The sequence below is a fragment of the Nilaparvata lugens genome, chromosome 14 (assembly GCF_014356525.2).
Source record: "Nilaparvata lugens isolate BPH chromosome 14, ASM1435652v1, whole genome shotgun sequence".
In the NCBI taxonomy this organism is placed as follows: Eukaryota; Metazoa; Arthropoda; class Insecta; order Hemiptera; family Delphacidae; genus Nilaparvata; species Nilaparvata lugens.
Window position 1 is genome coordinate 19605684 of NC_052517.1, and position 20760 is coordinate 19626443.

At 36.6% G+C, this 20760-nt stretch overlaps 1 protein-coding gene across 2 annotated transcripts; it reads left to right on the forward strand.

Annotated features, from left to right (window-relative positions):
• Positions 1-145: 145 nt before the first annotated feature.
• Positions 146-19858, forward strand: LOC111056754 (proteasome activator complex subunit 3). 2 transcript variants are annotated; one of them, XM_039441035.1, is made up of 6 exons: positions 178-430; positions 2673-2851; positions 7555-7662; positions 9733-9841; positions 12495-12665; positions 17304-19858. In XM_039441035.1, the coding sequence occupies exons 1-6, from the start codon at positions 401-403 to the stop codon at positions 17490-17492; spliced, it is 786 nt and encodes a 261-aa protein (XP_039296969.1). In that variant the 5' UTR covers positions 178-400; the 3' UTR covers positions 17493-19858. The 2 variants fall into 2 exon arrangements, with proteins under 2 accessions (XP_039296968.1, XP_039296969.1); XM_039441034.1 differs by lacking the exon at positions 7555-7662 and having other exon boundaries at positions 146-430; positions 9625-9841.
• Positions 19859-20760: the final 902 nt, after the last annotated feature.

The window sequence follows — 20760 nt, forward strand, 5'->3', positions numbered from 1 at the left end:
TTTTGAAAAATGATGAAATAACTTTTAGTTTTAATTAAATCGAGCTGGAATAATCCATTTTGGATCAAAAAATATTTTTTTTCTCGTACTTTTCTACAATAAATTAACATTCGAGGCCTCTTTCATATGAAACTTTGTTCGTATTTGAGGTTACTTCTCCATTTTAATATTTTTTAGTGTTATTCAGTCGACTTCTGTTTATTTATCATAGAAAAACCATTTTTCATATTAATTTTCAAGAATTTTATATTTTTCACAACTTGAGTTCTCAATAGCAACAGGAAAACTGATCAAATTAGCGGTTCCAAGTCCCAAGCCAATACACAATACATCCATTGAAACACGTTTCTGGTTAACCCATCTCAACTTAAATTATTTTAGTTACTTTTTCCCGATAAATATGGCTGCGGTAGCATCCAACATGTTGCAGGTAATTGAAATTTGACTTTTCAAATAATTTGTCCTATTTATACCTAGAAATTCATTATATTTCTCAAATTCAGATGCACCTAACCTCACTTTCATGTATGTACAATCTTGGAGATTGCGGCTTGAACGATTTACTTGAAGATTTTACTAGATAATCTTGCAATTATTCAAGATTTATCATCACACCAATAATTATATCTTTTTTTTGGTTTTTTATAATTGGACGTTCTTTCCAGACCATATCAATTTATGCTAGCTTGTAGATGAGTCAGTGGTTTGAATGTGCGTCCCCATATTTTCTAACATCTTCAATTTAAAACGGTAGTTACTCTGTAATCCCGTCCAATAGCCCACATTTCTGATTCCAAATTGAAGATAACTAAACTTTGGAGTAAGATAGGACATAGATTAATTGATAATATCTTATGTTGCAGAACAAGTTAAGCTGCGTTTACACCAAAGTAATTTACAAAATATTAATAACTTAACTCTTTCAGATTCTATTAGTTTGAACGGAACTTGACAAACATAATTATATGTTCATCATGTGTATGGTAATTTATGTTGAATCCAATAGAATCTATCTTAACCTTCGGCAGTCGCGCTTTTGTAAAAAATACAACAGTGTCAGTTTTTTGCTTCACAAAATTATTGAATGGGGTGGTGTCAGTGAATGAGTCACCTATACATTCCAAAACTTTCCCCCATCACTCCACTGAGTTGCAGTATCAACCGAGCAATGGTTCAGTCTTTAGGTGCCATTAATTTGTTTTGACAATAAACAGAGTGCATAACACTTGGAATATTGGATGTTGTATAAAATTCAACACGCAACTGCTCGTGTGATTGAGTAGGGCGCGAATACTGGAAGGTTAAGGATTAAGTTATTAACATTTTGTTAATAATTTTGGTGCAAACGCAGCTTAAATCAGTTGAGTTGTTGATGATGCGTCATACGTGAATTTCCTATCCCCTACATGAATATGGGAGAATGGGGGAATAAGATACGAATGGGGTAATAAGAAACGTATGAAAATTCCACAGCACACACCAATAGATTTATGATGTTGATTTTTTATGCCATACTTATACAACCAATAGCTGTTTAAAGGAAAATTGTCAAGTCTCTAACTAGAAAATGAAGAAAGATAAAAATCGGTTTCTTATTACCCCATTCAAGTGTATCTTATTACCCCACTAGGGGTAATAAGGAACAGTGCAGTCATTTCACCAAGTAATAACATTAAAAATCAAAGGAGACTGTTCGGGACATCTCCTTGGTGTATCTTAAATGCCCCACCAATTTTCAGGTTTTTACCTCAATTCATTTCAAAGTTATGAGTATTCAAAAATCAGGTTCAAAAAGTTGAAGATCAAAAGTTTTTTACAACCTTTTAATTTGTGAGTAAAGTACTAGAAAATCATGATTTACATGTTGAATACGTTATTATAGTTGATCATAGTTGGAAAGTATACTTGCAAATTGCGCTTAAAAATTGCACTTGGAATTTATTCTTAAAAAACACTCGAAAATTGAAATAAAGCAAACTGAAAGTTGTACTTGAGAATTATACTAGAAAAAACTATTGAAAATTGCAATAAAGTAAAATATAAATTGTACTTCGAGATTTCAATTGGTGTTTCTTATTACCCCATGTTTTTCAAATATATGGGTAATAAGAAGCATAGCATTAAACATGATAAACAGGTGATACACAACAAAATAATAACAAAACAAAGACAAAAACTGATTTAATGCAATTTTTACAAATTCAACAGTTATGTTTCTTATTACCCCGACATTTTGTTCAATTGGGGTAATAAGAAACAGAGCCTTTTTCACGATGATAGAAATAGCTGAAAGGAAAACAAAAAATTGGATTAAGATGCTCTATTAGTCTATTAAAAGGTTTGATGAAGAGATTGGGAGCAAACTAAGTAGTAAAGTTGTGAAAAATAAAAATTTCCGCAAAAACATGACTTTGGGTGGGTAAAGTTTTTGCAAGGGTCCATTTGAAGTGTAGATTTTCATATCAAAAAAGTTTCTGAATCCTTTGAAATTTCTATATGATATGTAGGAAGTTTCAAGGTAGCTATGTGAATTTATTCATAATTTAAAACACATACATAAAATTAAAAAAAAGTCTCTTATTACCCCTGTCTCTTATTCCCCCATTTTCCCCTAAGACAGCTCATTTCTTTATTATATTATAGATTTCAGGCAGTTTTCTTGATTTTTGCAGGTTGAAAAGTACAAAAATGAGCTGAAAACAAAGGCAGAGGCGTTGATTCTGCGCGGATTTCCTGAAAAAATAGTGAAACTCAACAATTTGCTGGCTACAGATCAGTTCAACGAGAAGGACATGAACAGTGTCCACGAAAGCCTCAACATTCCTGTACCAGAGCCCATCGCTTTCAACTGGTCAGTATATCCTATTGGGTCTTATGGGGTTGTTCACACTGGCAATAGTTGCTGCATCCTATGAAACACATTGGGTTCTATGGGGGTGTTCATACAGGCAATAGGTGCTACATGTTTTGAGACACATTGTGTTTTATGGGGGTGTTTACACTGGCAATAGCTGTGCTAAGTTTCAATAGACAATGAGTTTTATGGGAGTGTTTACACTGGTAATAGTTGCTGCAGCCTATGAAACACATTGTGTTTTATGGGGGTGTTTACACTGGCAATAGCTGTGCTAAGTTTCAATAGACAATGAGTTTTATGGGAGTGTTTACACTGGTAATAGTTACTGCAGCCTATGAAACACATTGGGTTTTATGGAAGTGTTCCCACTGGCAATAGCTGTGCTAAGTTTCAATAGACAATGGTTTTTATGGGGGTGTTCACATTGGCAATAGTTGCTGCATCCTATGAAACACATTGGGTTTTAAGGGAGTGTTCCCACTAGCAATAGCTATGCTAAATTACAATAGACAATGGTTTTTATGGGGGTGTTCACATTGGCAATAGTTGCTGTGCATCCTATGAAACACATTGGGTTTTATGGGAGTGTTTACACTGGCAATAGTTGCTGCTTCCTATGAAACACATTGGGTTATATGATTTATGGGGGTGATCATACTGATAATTCTTGCGCCATAGTTTGAAAATTATACTATTAAGTTACTTATAACTAGCAGGTAACCCGTGATATGCACTGGGGGAAATTTGCTGTTGTAAAATGCAATCTTCTTATGTCCAGGAAACAAAAAATATATTAATTAGGTAGGCCTACTTATTATTTTGGTCAAAATATCGTGGATAATCTCTAAAAGAATTGAAAACTTCCAGAAAAAATATGAGTTAGATAGATTTTGAACCCGCAATTTTTGATTCATGAACCGCGCGCGTTAATAACCAAGCTACGGGGTCACTTAGGCTTAACACACACTCACGCGACTCAGGTGGAGAAGACTCTAGTGGACTCTAGTGGAGAGCATGTGTTTTGAAATGGTGACGTCGCGGAGACTAGAATCGACAGGTCTGAGTGTCACCATTTGGAAACACATGCTCTCCATTAGAGTCCAGTTTCTTCTCCACCTGAGTCGCGTCAGTATGAATTGAGCCTTGGAGCAATGCCTGTTTGGTTGGGTTTTTATAGTTATGTAGACTTTAAATCACAAATTAAATGAATTAGTTTGTTTCTATAATCAAATTAGCATTAATCGATTAATGAAGAAATCCTATCGAGGAATGAAGAAAGCCTATGACTATGCTCGCTAAATTCATAATTTTTATGCAAAATTTCAAATCAAATCAAGTTTTATTCAATGATATAATTTACATGGCAAATTCCGTTACACGAATGATACTACAGATTATTGAATACAATAATGTTTGCTTAAGAACCATTAAATAAGATTTCAAGTTAATCAGTTGAGTAGTTGAGACGTGATGATGCGTCATTTGTGAATTTCTCATCCCCCTACGTGTATGGCTACCGATTCTTTCCTTCATTATATTATAGACTAGCCGTCAGGTTCGCTTCGCTCGCCATATCCGTCTAGCCAGGGGCTCCGCCCCCTGGACCCCCGACTGGATCGTCCAAGAATTAGATCAGCAGGCTCGCCTGCATTTTTCATTTATAGGACGATGATATGTTAGGACCATCCAGTCGGGGGTCCAGGCTAAACGGATATGGCGAGCGAAGCGAGCCTGACGGCTAGTACTATAGCCTAATATTCCCAGGAATAGCTCTGATTGAAGTAGCAGTGCCCAATCAATTTTTCCGTGATAAATGCATTTCAATCTTCAACTTGGTGCCAACCTAACAAAGTCAACTCAACTTAATGCCAACCTGACAAAATTATTAATTTAGTTGCCAGTTAACAACTGTTTCGAAGAGGTACTCTATCTAGATTATAGTTCTATATTAACATATGGTATGGACATTTTTCAATTATAATTGAGAGAATGAGAAGAATATACATGCTAAAAGACGAACTTTAAACCCTTAAAACCACCCTTAGAGTTGAAATATTGCCAAAAGATTTCTTAGTGCGCCTCTAAAGTGCCAACTGAACATACCTACCAAATTTGAACGTTTTTGGTCCGGTAGATTTTTAGTTCTGCGAGTGAGTGAGTGAGTGCCATTTCGCTTTTATATATAGATGAAGATGATGGTAATTTTCAATGTGTGTGTTGCAGCCACAGTCCGGCCGAGGGCGACACCAACGGCGGGGGAACCGAAAGGGGGGGCAAAAAGCGGAAATTGGAGAACTGTGTGGATGGAGAGGAACCGAAGCAGGCGGGCACCAAAGTGATGGCCCTGCTCTCGGGCCCCGTGCCCTGCAACAAACGCCTCACTGATCTCATCGCCGTTGTCAAGCCACAGATCTAGGAACTCGTCGAAGATTCCAACCTGGTGAGAATATTAGCTTAGTTTTCAATAAATTACTAAACCCAACCAAACAGGCATTGCTCTAAGGCTCAATTCACACTTACGCGACTCAGGTCGAGAAGAGACTGGACTCTAGTGGAGAGCATGTGTTTTGAAATGGTGACGTCGCGGAGACTAGAGTCGACTGGTCTGAGTGTCACCATTTGGAAACACATGCTCTCCACTAGAGTCCAGTCTCTTCTCCACCTGAGTCGCCTAAGTGTGAATTGAGCCTTAGAGCAATGCCTGTTTTTTTTCAAATTCAAATTCTTTATTCAAAAAATAAATAACAATCAAATACATTCCAAAAAGAAAAAAATACAATATTGTTTCCTAATTTCTAATGTGTTCCCTATAGGCTACCCTGTGTGGGGACACTTAATAATAATAATAATTTATTTGCCAAAAACAAAATTACATTATAAAACTTACTATAATTTAAATTATACAATACAATTCGAATAATTTAAGTTTTTTGCAATAGAACAAAAAAAATATTACTTGTTGGCACAGCCGGCAAGGAAAACCTGAGCGCCTGCTGCGAGTTCAAAAGCTGAAAATTAATAAGAATTTCGGTTTTAAGACAGAGTACAATTGATGAATTTTCTGTGATTTTACATAATTATTGTGGTTGTTATACATATATATTTGGTTATTAGAATTTATACTTTAGCTAATGAGAAGTAAATGTGCTGTTTAGTCCAGTGATTTATTTCGTTTATTTTGTTTGGTTGGGTTTTTATAGTTATGTAGACTTTAAATCTAGATAAGAATTAGTTTGTTTCTATAATCAAATTAGCATTAATCGATTAATAGGAATGAAGAAAGCCTATCACTATCCTCGCTAAATTCATAATTTTTAAGCAACATTTCAAATCAAATCAAGTTTTATTCAATGATATTATTTACATGACAAATTCCGTTACACAAATGATATTACAGATCATTGAATACGATAATGTTTGCTTAACGTCGAGCGCTTAGCTCTAGGGACAAACTAATTGCGCAAGATCGCTCCAGCTGTACTATTCACTTGCTGCCCGAGCATAGCAGGCGTAAAACCGTGCTTTAAAGGTACACATACCAGCGGCTATTATTGTGTCTATAAAAGAAGTTTAAGCATCAACTTTATCCATCAAGAATAGCGCAAAAAGTTGCTATGAATTCGAAGTCTATAGAACGAACATTGAATGTGAAAAAAGAGTTTAAAATGCATAAAAATTAATTTTTCGCCACACTGCACAGAAAGCAGCTGTTTTCCAGTCCCTACGTAGATCTGAAATACCTTGTTTGCAGACGACATCAAAAAAGGGTTTCTTTTCCGGTCTAGGCCAGAAAGTTGTCTCTTTCCAGCCGCTCATGGAAGTAGTTAATAAGTCATCCACTAGATCGGGCGAGTGTCCACTTTCATCACCAGCTGAAGTCGCCATGATTTCAGTTCCAGTTTCGAATCAAACTAATTCGCTTCGCAACCAGTTTTATTCAATTATTTATTGTTGATTAGTGCATTCCGAATTTTCAAAAATGCTTGAAGATGACTGTGATATTCCAAGTGAAATTTTAAAAGAATCTGAAATCCTGACTGCAAATCTTCTACCACTAAAATCAAGAGATAGGTATGATAGCTTAACGAGTATTCTTTATTTTGTATTCTTTATTTATTTTGTCAGCAATACCTGTAGTGTGGTGAAAAATATCGTTCGCACCCCGGGCAAAAATGTTTTTCCAGCTCTCAATCTTTTCTAGTCCTCGGCCTACGGCCTCGGACTTGAAAACCGATTTCGAGCTGGAAAAATCTCATTTTCTGCTCTAGGTGCGAAATATACTATTTTCAGATTTTCAAAAACAAAGTTGACTAATTTTTGCTAGCCTATATTGAAGAGGAGACTTGCATATTTTTCTGACCAGTAGTTTTTGTAGGGTATGTGTACCATCTGCCTCAAAAAAGGGACTTTTGAAGCCCTATTGTTAGCTAACAGAAGCTGATAAAAATATTTAAACTGTATAGATTATGTCCTAAGAACCTGTCCAATAGATTAGGAAAAGAGAAAAAATGAAGAAAAAATTATTGAATGCACAACCTTAAGAACAAACAAATACGATTTCAAGTTAATCAGTTGAATAGTTGAGACGTGATGATGCGTCATTCGTGAATTTCCTATCTCCTACGTCTATTATAGGCTACCGATTCTTTCCTTCATTATATTATAGATGATGGTAATTTTCAATGTGTGTGTTGCAGCCACAGTCCGGCCGAGGGCGACACCAACGGCGGGGGAACCGAAAGGGGGGGCAAGAAGCGGAAATTGGAGAACTGTGTGGATGGAGAGGAACCGAAGCAGGCGGGCACCAAAGTGATGGCCCTGCTCTCGGGCCCCGTGCCCTGCAACAAACGCCTCACTGATCTCATCGCCGTTGTCCCTATAGGCTACCCTGTGTGGGGACACTTAATAATAATAATAATTTATTTGCCAAAAACAAAATTACATTATAAAACTTACTATAATTTAAATTATACAATACAATTCGAATAATTTAAGTTTTTTGCAATAGAACAAAAAAAATATTACTTGTTGGCACAGCCGGCAAGGAAAACCTGAGCGCCTGCTGCGAGTTCAAAAGCTGAAAATTAATAAGAATTTCGGTTTTAAGACAGAGTACAATTGATGAATTTTCTGTGATTTTACATAATTATTGTGGTTGTTATACATATATATTTGGTTATTAGAATTTATACTTTAGCTAATGAGAAGTAAATGTGCTGTTTAGTCCAGTGATTTATTTCGTTTATTTTGTTTGGTTGGGTTTTTATAGTTATGTAGACTTTAAATCTAGATAAGAATTAGTTTGTTTCTATAATCAAATTAGCATTAATCGATTAATAGGAATGAAGAAAGCCTATCACTATCCTCGCTAAATTCATAATTTTTAAGCAACATTTCAAATCAAATCAAGTTTTATTCAATGATATTATTTACATGACAAATTCCGTTACACAAATGATATTACAGATCATTGAATACGATAATGTTTGCTTAACGTCGAGCGCTTAGCTCTAGGGACAAACTAATTGCGCAAGATCGCTCCAGCTGTACTATTCACTTGCTGCCCGAGCATAGCAGGCGTAAAACCGTGCTTTAAAGGTACACATACCAGCGGCTATTATTGTGTCTATAAAAGAAGTTTAAGCATCAACTTTATCCATCAAGAATAGCGCAAAAAGTTGCTATGAATTCGAAGTCTATAGAACGAACATTGAATGTGAAAAAAGAGTTTAAAATGCATAAAAATTAATTTTTCGCCACACTGCACAGAAAGCAGCTGTTTTCCAGTCCCTACGTAGATCTGAAATACCTTGTTTGCAGACGACATCAAAAAAGGGTTTCTTTTCCGGTCTAGGCCAGAAAGTTGTCTCTTTCCAGCCGCTCATGGAAGTAGTTAATAAGTCATCCACTAGATCGGGCGAGTGTCCACTTTCATCACCAGCTGAAGTCGCCATGATTTCAGTTCCAGTTTCGAATCAAACTAATTCGCTTCGCAACCAGTTTTATTCAATTATTTATTGTTGATTAGTGCATTCCGAATTTTCAAAAATGCTTGAAGATGACTGTGATATTCCAAGTGAAATTTTAAAAGAATCTGAAATCCTGACTGCAAATCTTCTACCACTAAAATCAAGAGATAGGTATGATAGCTTAACGAGTATTCTTTATTTTGTATTCTTTATTTATTTTGTCAGCAATACCTGTAGTGTGGTGAAAAATATCGTTCGCACCCCGGGCAAAAATGTTTTTCCAGCTCTCAATCTTTTCTAGTCCTCGGCCTACGGCCTCGGACTTGAAAACCGATTTCGAGCTGGAAAAATCTCATTTTCTGCTCTAGGTGCGAAATATACTATTTTCAGATTTTCAAAAACAAAGTTGACTAATTTTTGCTAGCCTATATTGAAGAGGAGACTTGCATATTTTTCTGACCAGTAGTTTTTGTAGGGTATGTGTACCATCTGCCTCAAAAAAGGGACTTTTGAAGCCCTATTGTTAGCTAACAGAAGCTGATAAAAATATTTAAACTGTATAGATTATGTCCTAAGAACCTGTCCAATAGATTAGGAAAAGAGAAAAAAATGAAGAAAAAATTATTGAATGCACAACCTTAAGAACAAACAAATACGATTTCAAGTTAATCAGTTGAATAGTTGAGACGTGATGATGCGTCATTCGTGAATTTCCTATCTCCTACGTCTATTATAGGCTACCGATTCTTTCCTTCATTATATTATAGATGATGGTAATTTTCAATGTGTGTGTTGCAGCCACAGTCCGGCCGAGGGCGACACCAACGGCGGGGGAACCGAAAGGGGGGGCAAGAAGCGGAAATTGGAGAACTGTGTGGATGGAGAGGAACCGAAGCAGGCGGGCACCAAAGTGATGGCCCTGCTCTCGGGCCCCGTGCCCTGCAACAAACGCCTCACTGATCTCATCGCCGTTGTCAAGCCACAGATCAAGGAGCTCGTCGAAGATTCCAACCTGGTGAGAATATTACCATAGAGAAGCAATTGCGTAAGTAGGTATCCCATGGTATAGGGCGTTTATGTCGCAACGTTTACTCTTATCTCAAGCCGATTGTCCACGTATTTCTTTCCCAAAAAGGTGTGTGACGCTGGTAGTCTTTCATATTGTGCCGTTCATACACTCTTACCCCAACAAAATAGTAAAAATCGACAGTAATCGGCTTGAGATAGCAGTAAAAGTTGCGACATAAACGCCCTATACCATTGGATATCTACTCAAGCTATTGTTTCTCTATGATATTACCAAGTTTTGTGTCCTAGTATGTTGTTGTGTATCAAGTTGAGATGATACTGTATCATTTGTGGTGGTACTGTATCATATTGCCGTTCTCAAGCCACAGATCAAGGAACTCGTCGAAGATTCCAACCTGTTCAGTGTTGTCTTTAGAAATTATCAGTTTGATAGTGGATTTAAAAAAAAAATGAAAATCATGTCATCTTATGGGAGCGCTCACACAGAGGCCGGAAATTATTTACGTTGCATATTATGGGAGCGTCCACAACATAGAGAAAAGATGGAACAAGAAGATATGTCATGTTTTCTGTTCCAAATTTCAAGCCAGTATTTTGTTAACTTGAGCCGATTACTGTCTATAATTGGTGTGTTGTTGGGAGTGTGAGAGTGTAAGAAGGGCACAGTATGAGAGACTACCAGCGTCACATAGCTTCACCAAAAACAACTACTAGGACTATCGGCTTCAGTTAACACTCACATTTGCAACATAGACACCCTATACACTGTCTATTATTAGTGTGTTGTTGGGAGTATGAGAGTGTAAGAAGGGCACAGTATGAGAGACTACCAGCGTCACATAGCTTCACCAAAAACAACTACTAGGACTATCGGCTTCAGTTAACACTCACATTTGCAACATAGACACCCTATACACTGTCTATTATTAGTGTGTTGCCTTCTGCCTTCCCCCACCACCGCTTCTCACTATTCTCTACCACTAATATTTATTTTCCTCCACCTACTGTCAAAAGTACTTACTTTACTCCCTGAAACCTAATACTAAAGTGTCACGTTTTCGCTCTCGGTAGTAAAAACAGAAAAACTCCCTAGGGAGTAAAAGTGACTCCATTTAAATAACAAGGGAAGCATCTCTATTTTAAAAACGTACATTTGGAATAGGTCAGAAGGTCTAAGCTCAGATGAGGAACAATATAGAGTAGTCATTAAACCAACTAAATTCAATAGCCTACCTCAACCAGACATTTGATCGATATATAAAATTTATGTTTGTATGCTGAAATTATTATTACAAACTTCATATCACTATACTAAAAAAATGTATATATTTTTTTCTTTTATTCCATGTTATTCAAAATATCAGCCAACGAATATTACTTATTAACTAATCAAATTTGAAACGGGAACTTCATCATAGCTGTAGTTTTGGCTGTCATTGTTGTTACAACTTTAGCCGACAGATAGTGCTGTCGGAGGAGAACTGTGATTACAAGCCAGCTGTTTCTGTTTACTTTTTAGATTATGTTGTAACACATTGTTTGGTCACATACGTTTTTAAAAATTATTTTATTAGCAGTTTTTATAAAAATGTAGGTGGAGGAAAAATGTTGTGTATATCACGAGTGAAAAATGTTTTTTCTCCCTCAGGAAAATTGTTGCCCTCGGCTTCGCCTCGGGCTTCAAACTTTTCCCTCAGGGAGAAAAAACAGCACTTTTCACTCTAGATATACAAATAACTATTATTTAATCATTCAGAATTAACAACTCACGGAAAAGTACCACAGGCTTTTAAGCCCAAAACGGTTCCAATTCTAATTTATACAACAGTCCAAATGTGCTAATATGCTAATGAAAACAGTCTTGAGCTAGTAGAGTCTCGCCGTAGGCTATCAAGTTTAACAAGTACTGTTGTTTATTAAAAAGTATTGACATTTTAAGGTTAGTTGTGTTCACTAGACAACACACTTTACCCACTATTCTCAATTGCAGTGAAAACCGTTACTCGACCAAGTAAGTAGAGTAGAGTTAGTATGCCAGTTACTCGACCACTAACTCTACTAGTGAAAACCAGGCTATAGAGAGTTACATAGCAGAGTTTTAATATAGAGAAAAGATAGCACAAGAAGATAATTATGCCATGGTTTGTAGAATTCGTTTAAAGTTTGAAAGTTTTGTATCAAATCATTGTGTTGTGTATCAAATTGTGATTATACTGTATCAAGTAGAGATGATACTGTATCATATTGTATTGTATTTATGGTGATATGCCATGGTAAAGGACCGTTATGTTGCAAATGTCACTGTTAACTGAAGCCGATAGTCCTAGTAGTTGTTTTTAGTGAAGCTTATTCCTTCCTTGATAATTAACTAGCAGGCAACCCGTGCTCCGCGAGGATCTAATTAAGAACTCGGCCCACTGAAATTTTGAAGAATTTAAAATAGGCCTACAACTATGCTCGGTAAATTAAGAATTTATGCACAATTTCTAGTTAATGAGTTGAGTAGTTGAGACGTGATGATGCGTCATTCGTGAATTTCCTATCCCCTACGTGTATAAGCTAGTTCTTTCCTTTATTATAGTATAGATTACTGTTGAAAAGAATAAACTGTAATAAAATATTGATGTACTTTTTTGCAGTTGAAAATGTGGATCTCGTTCATGATCCCGAAAATCGAGGACGGAAACAACTTTGGAGTCTCAGTGCAGGAGGACACACTGGCCGAGGTGCAGTCGGTGGAGAGTGAAGCGGCAACTTATTTCGACCAGATCACTCGCTACTACGCCAGCAGGGCTAAAGTCCTATCCAAGGTGGGTCAATAGTTGCTTTGTAAAATGAAATACATGGGATTGTATGGAGGTGTTCACACAGGTGATAGTTGATTTGTGAAATGAAATACATGGGATTGTATGGAGGAGTTCACACAGGTGATAGTTGATTTGTGAAATGAAATACATGGGATTGTATGGAGGTGTTCACATAGGTGATGGTTGCTGTGTGAAATGAAATACATGGGATTGTATGGGGTTGTTCACACCGACAACAGTTGCTCTGTGAAATTAAATATATAGGTTTGTATGAGGGGGTTTGTACGGTGGAGAGTAAAGCAGCAACTTATTTCGATCAGATCACTCGCTACTACGCCTGCAGGGCCAAAGTCCTATCCAAGGTGGGTCAATAGTTGCTTTGTGAAATAAAATACACGTGATTTTATGGAGGTGTTCACTCAGGTGATAGTTGATTTGTGAAATGAAATACATGGGATTGTATGGAGGTGTTCACACAGGTGATAGTTGATTTGTGAAATGAAGTACATGGGATTGTATGGAGGTGTTCACACAGGTGATAGTTGATTTGTGAAATGAAATACATGGGATTGTATGGAGGTGTTCACACAGGTGATAGTTGATTTGTGAAATGAAATACATGGGATTGTATGGAGGTGTTCACAGAGGTGATGGTTGCTGTGTGAAATGAAATACATGGGATTGTATGGGGGTGTTCACACCGACAACAGTTGCTTTGTGAAATTAAATATATATGGGTTTGTATGAGGGGGTTTGTACGGTGGAGAGTGAAGCAGCAACTTATTTCGATCAGATCACTCGCTACTACGCCTGCAGGGCCAAAGTCCTATCCAAGGTGGGTCAATAGTTGCTTTGTGAAATAAAATACACGTGATTTTATGGAGGTGTTCACATAGGTGATAGTTGTGTGAAATGAAATACATTGGTTTGTATGGAGGTGTTCACACACGCGATAGTTGCTGTGTGAAATGAAATACATGGGATTGTATGGGGTTGTTCACACCGACAATAGTTGCTTTGTGAAATTAAATATATGGGTTTGTATGAGGGGGTTTGTACGGTGGAGAGTGAAGCAACTTATTTCGATCAGATCACTCGCTACTACGCCTGCAGGGCCAAAGTCCTATCCAAGGTGGGTAAATAGTTGCTTTGTAAAATGAAATACATGGGATTGTATGGAGGTGTTCACTCAGGTGATAGTTGATTTGTGAAATGAAATACATGGGATTGTATGGAGGTGTTCACACAGGTGATAGTTGATTTGTGAAATGAAGTACATGGGATTGTATGGAGGTGTTCACACAGGTGATAGTTGATTTGTGAAATGAAATACATGGGATTGTATGGGGGTGTTCACACCTGTGATAGTTGCTTCGTGAATGAAATACATGGGATTGTATGGAGGTGTTCACAGAGGTGATGGTTGCTGTGTGAAATGAAATACATGGGATTGTATGGGGGTGTTCACACCGACAACAGTTGCTTTGTGAAATTAAATATATATGGGTTTGTATGAGGGGGTTTGTACGGTGGAGAGTGAAGCAGCAACTTATTTCGATCAGATCACTCGCTACTACGCCTGCAGGGCCAAAGTCCTATCCAAGGTGGGTCAATAGTTGCTTTGTGAAATAAAATACACGTGATTTTATGGAGGTGTTCACATAGGTGATAGTTGTGTGAAATGAAATACATTGGTTTGTATGGAGGTGTTCACACACGCAATAGTTGCCGTGTGAAATGAAATACATGGGTTTGCATTGGGGTTTTCACACCAGTGATAAATGTGATTGTATATGGGGGTGTTCACACTTACTTCGACCAGATCACTCGTACTACGCCAGCAGAGCCAAAATCCTATCCAAGGTGGGTCAATAGTTGCTCTCCAATCAATGGAGGGTTCAATGGAGGTGTTTACACCGGCAATATTTGATTTGTTGATCGAAATACATGGGATTATATGGGGGTGTTCACACTGGCCATAGTTGCCAAGTAGTGTGAAACACATTAGTTTTAATGGGAAGCATTCACACCGGTAATAGTTGCTCTTTGAAATTAAACATTATCAATATTTGATTTGTTGATTGAAATACATGGGATTATATGGGGGTGTTCGCACTGGCCATAGTTGCCAAGTAGTATGAAACACATTAGTTTTAATGGGAAGCATTCACACCGGTAATAGTTGCTCTTTGAAATTAAACATTATATCTTACTATAGTGATTAGAGACTTTATTATATTATAGATTAATATCGGGGACCGAGATTCGCTCTGGTGTACAAAAGCATAGACAATTTATAACGGAAGAAGAAATTATAATAACATTCATACAGAAATGTTCTATCTTATCACAGTAAATTGAGATTAATTCCCAGAGGAATGGAAAAATTTCCCTCACAAAGGTCCAGTTGCATAAAAGCCGGTTAGATTTTAATCCTGATTAACTTCACGAGAACCAAATCAGAGAAGACCATTTCAAAAAGATGGATCTACTGGAATTAATCAGGATTGAAAATAGTCCTGCTTTTTTGCAACCGGCACTAAGTACCTGATTGAATAATTACAAAAGTTCAACAGCTGAGTCATAATTTTGACACAGTCCCACACACTTGAACTCGCTCACTCACTTCCATCAACAACAGACGACGAAATAATTATTATCAGCTGCTTTTTCAAGGATGAATAATAATTTCCCTTTTTATGTCCTCCAGCTAGTTTTCCCAGGGATAAGACCTAGTGCAATCGAATCTTTATTGACCGAGCGAAGTGAGGTCTAAGATTCAAGTCGACGGTTTGGCATTTCTCTTAATGTTTGAATGTTTATATATTTCTATGTTGCGCATTTACGGCGAAACGCGGTAATAGATTTTCATGAAACTTGACAGGTATGTTCCTTTTTAAATTGCGCGTCGAGGTATTTACAAGGTTTTTGGAAATTTTGCATTTCAAGGATAATATAAAAGGAAAAAGGAGCCTCCTTCATACGCCAATATTACCGTAAAAATCAGACTATAGAATTATTCATCATAAATCAGCTGTCTAGTGGACTATAATACTACCCGTTCAAAAACCTGGAACATCTTGAAAATTGTATGTTTCCATCAACGTTGTAGACAGTTGCAGCCAGACCTCATAACAGCGCTCACACTCACATTCCGGGACGACACGTCACGGTACGATAGGACAGAAAGTTCTATATTTATTTAGGATTTTTTCTAGACTTTTTAAAATGATAAATTATTTATTAATTTTTGAGAAAACATAACAACAGGTCAATGTAACTTACTGAGCGCGAGGTCTACTGTTCACAGAAATACTAGTATTATAAACCTACTATGTTCTGAATTTCGTGAGATTCCTTAGAGCCTTTTCCGAGATCCGGTGAAATACAAACATTTAAACATATGAACATATAAATAGAAGTTGCTCGTTTAATATTTATGGATGGAAACATTTGAGAAAGCAAATAGTGGTATAGCAAAGATAAAAAATTGGTGTGACCACAATAAATTATGTATAAATAAAGTTAAAACTGTGGTTCTACCCTTTTACCTCACAATAGCTGGTAAGCCCTCTGAGGAGTACCAACTTAAAATTATTATTCATAAACCTGACTGTAATCAGTCTTATTGCCAGTGTGTTCCTCTCTTTGTTCATGATTCTGTAAAATACCTAGGCATCATGATAGATTCTCGACTAAGGTGGGAGCCACATATTTCTTATGTTTGAATAGATTAAGGAAAACATTTTATAAGTTTGTTCAATTGAGAAATATTCTTCCATTGTACCAGTTGAGGATGGTATTCCTTTCCCTAATCTCTTCTGTAATTGAATACGGCATTGTTGGATGGGGAGGTTGTGGATCTTCCATCTTACAACCCCTTATTTTGCAGTATAAGAAAATTGTAAAAATATGTCTGAATAGACCAATTAGATATCCCACTAACCTAATCTATAAAGAATTCAAAGTTCTAAACCCTGAGGATTTATATAAATTGAACTTTTTAAAATATGTATTTGAACGACCATTAGATTTTCCAGTGACTCCTGAACATGGATATACAACTCGTGTTCAAGCCAGAGAGAAACTGTATGAGCCGAGATGTGTAACTGCATCTGCGGCTGGTCATGCAGCCTTTCAGGGTCCTCGTTTATTTAATGTTTTACCTTTCGATATTTCTAGAGAGTCCTCCTTATCGATTTTCTGTAGAAGGTTAAGACTGTATTTATGGGCTTCATAAATTGTTTCGTTTCGTTTTGTTTCATTGAAGTATGTTTAACTTTATTCTGTAAACTAGGCTATATAAACTAATCATTGTAATCAATTTGTTTCTTTTTGTGGAAGATGTGTATTTTTGTTTAGATTGCTTAATGGCATAAGATAATACTATTTATGTAAGTAGCTCTACATAGTACTTGAAGCAGCTGAATCGTTTTTCTTATATATTTTCTGTAATTCATAAGACGAACCACTCCTCGACGCAGGCCTAGCCTAATGAGGAGTGCACTTGATATTTTTTATGTTATTATGCTTTGTAAAATTGTACAATGAAGTGAATATAAGTTATTATTATTAATAGTATAGGATAGCAAAAAGGAAATAAATTCTATTTAGATATTAATTTGTTGTGTAATTTTTTAGGTAGCGAAATATCCGCACATAGACGACTACAGAATAGCGGTGCGAGAGCTGGACGAGAAGCAGTACCTGAGTGTGTGGCTGGTGCTGTGCGAAATACGCAACCGCTACTGCACTCTGCACGACATCATCACTAAGAACCTCGAGAAACTGAAAAAGCCGCGCTCAAGCAACACCGATGCACTCTACTAGGCCCTTCACACACCTCCATACTTTTCATTTCCCGCTTTCGACATGCCGCCGACCACTGTCTTTGTCTAACAAGACCACCGTCTTTGTCTAAGAATTTCGACCACCTTCTCAAACATACCGCCCAATATTTTGTCTGAAATCTACTTTATCATCCAATATTCTGTTTGAAACTTACTATAATTTACTATACCGTCTCACTGTTTTGTCTGAAATCTACTTAACCATCCAATGATTTGTCTGAAACTTACCTTACCATCCACTGGTTTGTCTTAAAGCCATTGTGTACCACCTACTTACTTTGTGAGGAATTGACCATAATGCCCACTGTTTTGTCAGGAGTTTACCTTACCAAGCATTTATTTTGACATAAATCTACCTTGCCGCTCATTGTTTTGTCTGAAATCTACCTTAACGCCTAATATTATATCTGAAATATGCCTTATCATCCACTGTTTTGTCTTAAAGCCATTGTACCACCCACTTATTTTGTGAGGAATTGACCATAATGCGCACTGTTTTGTCAGGAGTTTACCTTACCAAGCATTTATTTTGACATAAATCTACCTTACCGCTCATTGTTTTGTCTGAAATCTACCTTAACGCCTAATATTATATCTGAAATACGCCTTATCATCCACTGTTTTGTCTGAAAGTCACTGTACCACTCACTTATTTTGTCAGAAATTTACTATACCATCTCACTTTTTTGTCTGAAATATACAATAACGTCCACATTTGTATAAGAAATCTACCTTACTACCCACTGTTTTGTCTGGTACTTACCTTACTACCCACTGGTTTGTCAGAAATTTACTTTACCGTCTCACTTTTTATCAGAAATTTATCAAAACGTCCACATTTTTATCAGAAATCTACCTTACTACCCACTGTTTTGTCTGAAATTTACCTCACCGCCCAATATTTGTCTGAAATCTACCTTACCATCCACTGTTTTGTCAAAAAATTACTAAACAGCCTCACTCTACTTTCAGAAATCTACTTTAGCACACTTCATTCTACTCAATAGTACTGTGGGATCAGTTGTCACCTTGTCAAACCAACGGTGCGACCACTTATTTTGTCAGTAATCTATCTTACCATCCACATTTTCTATCAGAAATCTACCTTACCTCCCAATATTTTGTCTGCAATACAGGCGTACCATGCCATGCCCTCTTTCTTATCAGAAATTTCTCATTCCACCAACTTATTCTGCCAGAAATTTACCTTACCACCCCACTATTTTGTAAGAAATCTATCATCCCGCCTCCCTTTTTATACCAGAAATCTACCATACCAGTCACATATTTTATCAGAAATATCCCACTTTTTCAACATGGATATTGTTCAAAAAGCTGTTATCACTTCAATGGTCTAATTTTCACAATAAAACTGGAACGCATTCAATTATTTATTTATTATATCAGTTCCATAATTCCAAATAGAGAGAAACCTCCCTACTTTGATTTCCATGCTCTTGTCATAACCCCGTTTTTTGTCAGACATTGTCTACGATTTTGTCTTCCTGCTCAAAGAGAGATACTCTCTCTTTGTGGGTTGTGTGGCAGAGAGGACCAGGAGTCCTAACTCCGCCCTAAAGGCATATAATCACTTAATCAATCTCTCTCTCGCTCCCTCTCTCACTCAGTTTCTCTTTCCACTGTATTTCTCTCTCCCTCACACCTTCTCTCAACTGTATCATTCTTCTAACTCTTGAGCAGTGGCTACGAAAATTCAAGGAAGAAGAGAGAATAGCTTGTTGAAAGCAGTGGAAGAAGAAGAAAAAGAGGAAGATGAAGAAGAAGAAGAGGAGGAGGAGGAGGAGGAGAAGAAGAAGAAAAGGGAGAAGAAAATGTTAAACATTGGAGACAAAGCCAGAGATTTTCAGAGAAAGAAGAAATATCCCAATCACCTTAGAACTTCAATGTGAAGACTCAGATTAATTTGCAGGTTAGAAATAAAACTCAAAGTTCAATTTTTAATTTATCAATACTATATTAATCTAGTACTTCTGTGATTATAATTATCTTTATTATATTGGTGAATTATTATCATTATATTGTAAGTAACTGAATACAGTAATTAATATTGTATTTGAGTTACTAAATAATGGAATTCGAGTGATGAAAATATATAATATTGATGTAATAGGTTTAAATAATTAGATGTCAGTATATCTTTCACTATAAATCTGTGTATTACTGTTACTAGATGTCTTGAAAACTGGGTGAAGTGAATTGGGTTTCAAGGATTTTTGACAAAAAGATAAAATTGTGTGAAGTTTTGTTTTCGGTTTTATACTATGAAAGAGCGTTGTGTACTGTGCGATCGAACTAAATTCCATTTTTTCTAGTTGGATTTATCAATTTTTTTGTTTAATTTCACCCCCACTTGTCTCTATAGTGAGTCCACGTTATAATGGCAGCATCTGATTAACAGTGGTGTTGCTATCCTTGTCTATCATTCCACAAAGCAGATAGCGAATGTATCAAATCATAGTGTTGTGTATAAAGTTGAGATGACACTGTATCATATTGTGTTGATACTGTATCATGTTGTGGTTGTTCTTGTTCTATAGTGAGGTCCACGTTATAATGGCAGTACCTGATTAACAGTGGTGTTGCTATCCTTGTCTATCATTCCACAAAGCAGATAGCGCTATCCTCTACCACCTCCGCACTGTTCCCACATCGTACTACAGCAAAGTAAAAGTATGAATAATTGACAAAATACTGAATCTCAGTCATGAAAATTTGTAATATAGTCATTGAAAAATATATTTTAGTGATGATTAAAATATAACTATTGATTAATTTAAACTAGAATTCACATTTAGGCTCAACTGACACTTAGGCGACTCAGGTGGAGAAGACACTGGACTCTAGTGGAGAGCATGTGTTTCCAAATGGTGACACTCAGACCAGTCGATTCTAGTCTCCGCGACGTCACCATTTCAAAACACATGCTCTCCACTAGAGTCCAGTCTCTTCTCCACCTCAGTCGCCTAAGTGTCAGTTGAGCCTAAATGTGAATTCTAGTTTAAATTAATCAATAGTTATATTTTAATCATCACAAAAATATATATATCACATCAGATATACCGGTATTAGCTATCCTCTATATAAGGCAAGGCAGAGAATCGTCAACGCTGTTCCCCTATCTTTCTCCACTGCCATTATAACGTTGACATCACTATAGTTGTATTTACGTTAACTTTTGCAATTTTTCTTTTTATTTTCCTTAGTTTCACCATAGAAAACACAGTGAG

Bases quoted from the DNA above. Each gene is read 5' to 3' on its own strand.
- LOC111056754 (XM_039441034.1), top strand. From the start codon at position 401: ATGGCTGCGGTAGCATCCAACATGTTGCAG. The intron at 9,842-12,494 runs GTGAGAATATTA...ACTTTTTTGCAG, and splicing joins TCGTCGAAGATTCCAACCTG to TTGAAAATGTGGATCTCGTT. The intron at 12,666-17,303 runs GTGGGTCAATAG...GTAATTTTTTAG, and splicing joins GGGCTAAAGTCCTATCCAAG to GTAGCGAAATATCCGCACAT.